The sequence below is a fragment of the Phocoena phocoena genome, chromosome 6, assembly GCF_963924675.1.
Source record: "Phocoena phocoena chromosome 6, mPhoPho1.1, whole genome shotgun sequence".
NCBI classification, from domain to species: domain Eukaryota; kingdom Metazoa; phylum Chordata; class Mammalia; order Artiodactyla; family Phocoenidae; genus Phocoena; species Phocoena phocoena.
This window is the reverse complement of record NC_089224.1, coordinates 83,542,129-83,550,352: the sequence shown is the minus strand read 5'-3', so window position 1 is coordinate 83,550,352 and position 8,224 is coordinate 83,542,129. Positions and strand designations below refer to the sequence as shown.

Genomic DNA, 8,224 nt, shown 5'->3' with positions numbered 1-8,224 from the left:
ATATACAGCTTATTTTCCATTATAGTCTATTACAGTATACTGGATATAGTTCCCTGTGCTATACAGTACGACCTTGTTGTTTATATATTTTACATACAGTAGTTTGTATCTGCTAATCCCAAATTCCTAATTTACCCCTACCCCCTTCGATAACCATAAGTTTATTTTCTATGTCTGTGAGTCTACTACTGTTTTGTAAATAAGTTCATTTGTATCTTTTTTTTAGATTCTGCATACAAATGATATCATATGATATTTGTCTCTCTCTGTTTGACTTACTTCGCTTAGTATGATAATCTCTACGTCCATCTATGTCGCTACAAATGGCATTCTTTCATTCTTTTTTGTGGCTGAGTAATATTCCTATGTGTGTGCGTGTGTGTGTGTGTGTGTGTATGTATATATATGCCTCACATTTTCTTTATCCATTCATCTGTCGATAGATAAACATAATTTTGAGCAAAGAGAAAAACAAGTTGCAGAAGAATATATACCTTATGATACAACTAATATAAAAATTTTTAAAGTGTAACTCTAAACAGTAAAGTGTTTAGGAATATATACATATGCAATGATAAACCAAAATTCAGGCTGTTGGGGAGAAGAGGGCAATACGATTAGGGAAGCACAGAGATTCCAACAGTTCTAGAGTTGGGTGGTAAGTTCATAAATGTTGGTTATAGTATTGTTTTGTATGTATAAATCATTTTATAATTATTTTTTTGGTTTTAAGTCAGTTTCATTTTTTGTATATATGAATTATTTTACTTTTTTCTTTTCAATCGGTTTTATTTTTCCAATTTTATATTATTTTAGTTTCCCATAGAATCTCTTGGCAATGTAGGAAGCAAAAATGCAAATATATAAGGATGTACTCTTTATTTTTTTTAAATAAGAAGAAAAACCTAAGTATGTTCATATGGACAATGAAACATATGAAAGCAGCTATGTTAGGTTAGTATATTTATGTGTCTTTTTAAATATATACTTTAAAACACCTTTGTATAATTCTGAACAATTGATTAGAAACTGGCAAGAAAAATGTTCAAGGATGAAATGATCGGGGGGGAAGAAATTAGGATTTTAGGAATAAAAGGTGGAAAGTGTGTTAGGAGACTCATATGTTCAATGGGCAAAATGAAGGCCAGGCTGCTGGGAAGAGAACAACTCTGAGATGGTCAAGGACTGTCTGGTTCTCTGCATTGCTCCAGCAACTCTCTGCAGGGACAAGGAAAGCAGATTATGGGGATGATGAGACTGGTCTTTGTGGGTTTACTGAACGTGGTCAGAAGGGAACAGAGAGGAGGTTGTAGAACCTGAAGGAGGACAACCTTTAAGCTGTTGACTATAGCGCCTCAGTGTAAGTTTTAAATCAGCTGGAAATTGGGAAGTTGGCTGGGGCAGGAAAGAGTTGTGAGGGGTTGAATGATTGCCAAGCACCAGGAAGACTGCCAGGGGTTGTAGAGCCATATTGACATGTATTCAAATCCCATGGGCTCTTGGGTAATGTACTCACCCTCTCCTAGCCTCTTTCCCCATTTTCAGACAGGGAATAATGACACCTTCTCAGAAGTAGTGAGCATTAAGTGTGATCATGTATGAGCATATCTACTGGAGTATCTGGCACACATAATAGATGCCTAATAAATGTTGAGTCTCCTCTTCTCCTTGAATCAAATGCCCTTAGAGCCCCAGCCTGGAGGATGACCAGCATCATAGCAGTTAATCGGGTAAGGGGCCAGTGATCCTTGGCTCCCAGTTGGAGCCATGAAATGAGCAGAGTTAAAAAAATAAAACAGGAATGAGTGTGCTTGCAACACTAACCAAACAGAACACACAAACAAAAAGTATTGTCTGTTAGTGTCACAACTCAGCGATGACCCTGAGGAATAATTTTCTTAAATATCTTTTGAAGAATTTTGTTCATGGTGAGGGGTGTCATATAATAGAAGGTGCAAAAATCCTCTTTGAAACATGATGAGATTTTCAACCCATTGGGCTGAAAGTATGGGCTTTTCCAAAGAAAAGTATGGGCTTTTTCAAAGAAAAGTATTTGGACAAGATGATGGACCATTTAATACTCTTAAATTTCAGTCTTTGTTTTTGATTTTAGTCTTTCCCATTTTTCTCCTAGTCCTAGAACAAAGGTTTATAAGCAGCTTGCTCGTGGAGCTACCAGAGAGAAGGAAATGGGGAGGGTCTGAAATCAGTTGCCTAAGGCAAAAAAAACCCACAAACCATAAAATCACATATAATCAAGATTATCTTTGAAAATAATTTACATAATACTTTTAAGCTCAAAGGTCAACATTTAGCCAAAAGAATTGAAAGCAAAGTCTTGAAAAGATAATATTTGTACACCCATGTTTATACCAGCATTATTCACAATAGCCAAAAGGGGGAAGCAAATCAAGTGTCCATTGACACATGAATAGGTAAACAAGACGTGGTATATTACGTGGTATGGAATATTATTTAGCCTTAAAAAGGAAGGAAATTCTGACACATGCTCCAATATGGATGACTCTTGAGAACATTATGTTAGGTGAAATAAGCCAGACACAAGAGGACAAATACGGTGTGATTCCACTCATGTGAGGTACCTAGGGTAGTGAAATTCACAGAGACAGAAAGAAGACTATTGGTTACAAGGGCTGAGGGAGGGAGGAATGGGGAGTTATTGTTAATGGGAACAGAGCTTCAATTTTGCAAGCTGAAGAGTTCTGCGGATTGTTTAAACAATATGAATGTACTCAACATCACTGGATACTTAAAAATGGTTAAAATGATAAGTTTTACGTGTGTTTTACCGCAATTTTTTTTAAAGTCAACAATTAGCTTCTTGCGTTATCTTTGTGCATTTGACTTATGCAAATTCAACCGAAGGCAAAGAAATGCCCCTTATCTAGAACTGATCTTCCTTGTCTCCCTCCCCATTCAAACCAAACTTCTGCCACTAGAGTCCCCGAAAAAGGAGCTTCCCCACCCCCCCTTTCTTTTTTCCCTTTGGGCCAAGCACCTATATTTGAATTTGTATGCAAGACGGTGCTCCGCTGTATCTCTCATTCTCTTCTTACTGTATCTTATAGTTGAGGAAATGAAGGCACTGGCAAGAAGCAGGGAGAAGGGTTTGGCTCCTAGACCACACAAAGCACTTAGAAAATACTTTATGCATGAACTAATGAAGAAAATCATGAGAGCTCCCACGTTTCTAGTTTTGAGCTATCAGTGCACACACACAAAAATATTTGTACTAACTTGGAATATGTGTTTGGGGTAGAGCTGAATGAAAGTTGTATTTGCATTGCCCACAGAGGGGTTTCTAAGCAATGTAGTAGTAATGGCTTCAGCAAAAAGGCAGAGAGTACCAATCAATCTTTGCGAACTCTTACACTGATTCTTGTAAATTCTGGTTCACAGACAACTGATATCCTGTCATCTTGATATAGAAATAAATCCTTCATACCCCTAAATGACAAGTTTAGGCAACAGATTGTTAGCTCCACTTATGTTATATACAGTTGAAAGCAAAAACTTCATACACTGTGCATGTTTGTATCTCCTCAAAGCACCCAACCGTGCTTTGCCTGCAGGAAGTAGTCAATAGATGGTTATTGAATTTAGAATGTCTTTCTTCCCAATCAGTGAGGTTTAATATATTTCCAATTCAGAATGTCTATTAATTTTTCAGTATTAGTAAGCCTTTAAAAAAATCCATTTGGGATATGTCTAAGAGTTCACAGCAAATACCATTATATAAATGGTTAAGAAAATACTGTTAAATGAAGCGTGCTTATTCAACACACCAGCAGCCATTGATAAAATGTAATTTAATTTAATCATTTAACTTTACATTGTTAATGTACAAGAGCATTTCTTTCAAACACAGGTCAACACACACTAAAGAGCAATGCTGTTAGAGGAGCAGAGAAACTTTGGAAAACTCTGCTCTCTGAAATGAAAGCAAGGCACTCTCCATTAACAGCTGGTGGATTCCTGATTTCCGCCCACAGAAGGCATGTTCGCACTGAGAGAGCTCTCCCACAAGGGAAGAATCACCTGCTTTAATTCTTGCTGTCCTCATCTGAGCTAGTTTGGTCATCCACTCTGTATGAACTTGTGTGTCAACATTAAGGTAAAAAAAGAGACTTGAATTGACAGATGACTTGGTGGAGGGCTCTCATAGTTGTAATAACTATGGAAGACAGAAGAACACTAGCTATAATCTTTATTTTCAGCACTAGTGTCTGGACCTATAACTAAAAACCTTCATTCCTTCCAACCAATCAATATCGGCTAAAAAGTCTTTTCCTTAAATCTGATGGGTGTAAAAATGAAAAGTGACAGCATTTCTCTAGGGCTCTGTTTTTTTGTTTTGTTTTGTTTTTCCTTCACAGACATGACAAAAAAACAAGGATTAACATTCCAAGACTAACAGTGCACAAAAGGGTTATATGTATGCACAGTATTTCTAATTTATCCAAATTCATTTTGAATTTGGTCTGAAGCTACCTTGTATGAAACGTTAGCTTTCCTGATATTTAATAATGTTTATTATGTTTGCATATAAGCTAAAAAAATTACTGCAAAAGTACTACTTTTTCATGGTAAAATGTAAATAAATATTAGTGGTTATTTCTAAAAGGCTGTTTCCCTATAGGTGCAGTAAATTAAGTAAAAAGACCATGGAAAGAAGAATTAGGTCCTAGTCTTGATTCTGTTACCAGCTGTCTGACTTGGGTAACTCTTTGCCCTTTGCTGGGCCCCAGTTTTCTCCTCTATGAATTTCAGGGTGGGCGGACTAGTTGACAAGTCAGGCCCCTTCTAAGTCTAACATTCCAAGATCCTAACATTCCAGATCCTATCATCTTGATATAAAAATAATAATCTCTCACAAAAGCTCACACAAACATAATACGTGATCAAATATCAGAATGACTCTTGGAAAAAAACATATATGATTTGCTATCTCGGCTATCTTTTGCAGCAATTAGGCAATTCATTTGGCATTTGTTTGATTGTATAATTTAATGACAATATAAACAGCATAGTTTTGTTCTTCTTCCTTTAAAAAGACTAAAGCAAAAATGATTTAAAGCTAACAAAAACTACTGTGACATCAGTTTGACATTCAAAGTTTGTTTCTTAGCAAAATGGCCAAAGATATTTTGACTTGATACAGAGTATATAATATAAAGACTTTTAGACCTAAAAATCTTCAAACATTATTTGAATTTAGCAAAACATAAGCAAAATTTTAATATCAAAGTGCTAAACAGTACTGCCTTAAAAGTCACTGCAAATGAACCATAAAATAACCGCATGGGAAGTAACATTTATTGTACAAATGGTTAATAAAAAGACACATTATAAATATATATATGTAACCTGCTATATTTATATATATATTTGTTTATTTAATTTCTAATTGGTGTATCCAAGTTCACTGTGAACACCCCATTTAAGTATTCTGTAACTCAGCTTCCAGGAGCTGGTGGTCTTGCAATAAATACAGGCAAAGCTATTACAATATAACGTGCATACAAATGTTTATACAAATAAGGACACTATGCAACAAATTATCTCATAATAATATGGCATTAACAGTATAAACATACAAAAGGGAGTACGAACACGGAATGTTGAAACGCAGCCCACTAATCCTTTCTAAGTACTTACATTCACACTATTTTTTTTTTGTAATAAGACTTGCTTGTTCTCCAAAATTGTCTCTTTAACCGATAACAAAAATTAAATTATATATATTTTAAAAACCTTATTATCCCTGGTGCTTACCCTGTATGATCCATTCCTACTCATTTGCATGTTCTCATCTAGGGTTCAAACGCTTAAAACTCATTGAATGCTCCTGGGCCTTCTGAATGAATGTGTCAGTCGGTTTCTATAATTGAAGAAAGTTTAGGGAACTCCGGCTGGATTTACCGAACATGACAAAAAAAAGCTGTATGCAATCCATCTTATAATCTGAGCCCCCTTTAGGACAGTTGGACAGTCAGGGCAGGGATCTGTATCCATCAAGAACCGCCTAAATTCTTGGATGGACCATACCTCAGAAGGGTTCTAAAGGGCAGGTGGACAAAGCCTCTACTAGGAAAATTAGCATGTGTCATTTGCTAACATGACTGCCTCCTTTCAATTTCCATATAAAATAAAGGAGAGTTAATAAACAAGACTTAGTAAGACAGCACTTTAAAAATTGCACTTGTATATGGAAGCGAACAGCCATTATCATTTTGCTATGTCTGATTTATAGGTAATCCTCCATCTTTCACCATTTGTTAAAATAAAATAAGGAAGAAAGAAATTAGGAAGAGGGAATTTCTGCTTTGTTTGCACCACATACGTACCCTTGATACAAGAAGTGTACTCTAAAGGGATCAATCTCAAGACACATCCTACCCTGGCAAACAACCCTTGGTTGTTCTTGTTTTTAAATACAAACCAACTATAATTGTATTCCCCAGAAAGAGTTTTAAAACAGTTATTATTTTTTTTTCCTGCTGGGATAGCATTGTCCAAAAGTGCTTTGTTAGCAATTTCTTAGAAAACCCTCATGAACTATACCCCACCACACCCCAACCCCAAAGCCTAAATATAAAACACAACCCCAACACAATACTCTGTAAGCTTTCTGGCTTTCAGTTGTAAGGAAAAGTGCCAGAAAAAAAAAAAAAAAAAGTCTTTCATTTCTACAGGAGCTTGCTTTTTCTCTTAAGGAAGGACAGAAAATGGTAGGTGTCCAGACCCATCCCTCCACTGCTTAGCAAGCGGCTGCTAGCGGATGAGGCAGCTCCCCGCTCAGGCTGCTCCTGTTCAGAAAGGCAGGGTATCCAGGAAGAGCTTGTCGATGATGGAAGGTGGAGACACCAAGTCTTCCAACTTCAGGTAGAAGATGCGCTGGAGGCCCAGGGTGCAGATCTTCCGCAGTTCTACCAGGGCACGTAGGACCTTGGGCTCAGTGGGCTCCAAAGCTTGTCCCTTACTCTGATGCTCTTTTAAGCTGCTTGTGATCTTGTTGCATAGCTCCTCCACTCTCTTTGGTTCTTTTAACCCATGTCGTTCTGCAGAGGGTTAGAAAAGGATAGAAAAATTTAGGAGGCAGTTACATCTTAAAAAACCCAGAATCCCTGGACTTCCCTGGTGGCGCAGTGGTTAAGAATCTGCCTGCCAATTCCGGGGACACAGGTTCGAGCCCTGGTCCGGGAAGATCCCACATGCCGTGGAGTAACTAAGCCTGTGAGCCACAACTACTGAGCCCGTGTGCCACAACTACTGAAGCCCGCGCACCTAGAGCCTGTGCTCCGCGACAAGAGAAGCCACCGCAATGAGAAGCCCGCACACCACAACGAAGAGTAGCCCCTGCTCAACACAACGAGAGAAAGCCCGCGTGCAGCAACAAAGACCCAACACAGCCAAAAATAAATTTAAAAAAAACCCAAACAAACAAACCCTGAATCCCTAATGGAGGCCTGTGTCCTGTTCTGCCAGTTGGGATGGCATTTTACAGTCAAAGTGCCCTCTCTCTTAGAGGTAGTTCATGGCCTTTGGTATTAAACAACAACAGGGATTGAATCCCAGTCCTGTCACTTACTCACTGTGTCCCCTTGAGTAAGTCTCTTAACTTCTGAGCCCCAGTTTCCTTATAAAATGAAGATAATAATCATACCCAATTCAGGGTTTCTGGGAGGATCAGCTTGGGCGTATAATGCAGATGAAGTACACAGTTCCCGTCACAGAGCCACATTGAGTGAGTAACAGGGTGGTTACTATTTTGCACACATTATCTGACTGAGGTCTTACAAAAGCCCCATCAGGAAGCAACTCTTTTTCAGAGTGACATGGAAACACATCCAGACAAATGAAAAAATGTTCCCATCTTGACACACTGGGTTGGTAAGTGTGGCTGTAATTTCCATTTGTTAATGCAAAGGCTGCCCTGCAAGACCTGATACAAAGCGCATTCTTGTATTTTCATGCTAACCAGCTGGAGAAGAATCCAGATTTTCTTTCCCTTGTTCTCCCAGCCCCATACTCCTATTGACCTACACCTGGCACACACCTACACCTGACCTATACCTGGTACAAAACACACGTTCCTCTGCTGTGGAGACGGAAAAGTCAAAGAGAAGAGAGGAGGCCCAGAGGAGGTGGTGCAAGCATTTTATAATGTGGCAAGACATGAACACCAGTATCTTATATTTTA

The 8,224-nt window shown here is 38.0% G+C and overlaps 1 protein-coding gene across 2 annotated transcripts in view; it reads right to left on the bottom strand.

The window, feature by feature from the left end:
• Window positions 1–6,834: 6,834 nt before the first annotated feature.
• The window catches only part of NR4A3 (nuclear receptor subfamily 4 group A member 3), a 34,929-nt gene continuing 33,539 nt past the window's right edge, over window positions 6,835–8,224 (bottom strand). For both annotated transcript variants that reach the window (XM_065878809.1, XM_065878808.1), the window contains exon 7: window positions 6,835–7,082. In XM_065878809.1, coding sequence (XP_065734881.1) covers window positions 6,835–7,082 — 248 coding nt within the window. The remainder of the gene's footprint in view (window positions 7,083–8,224) is intronic.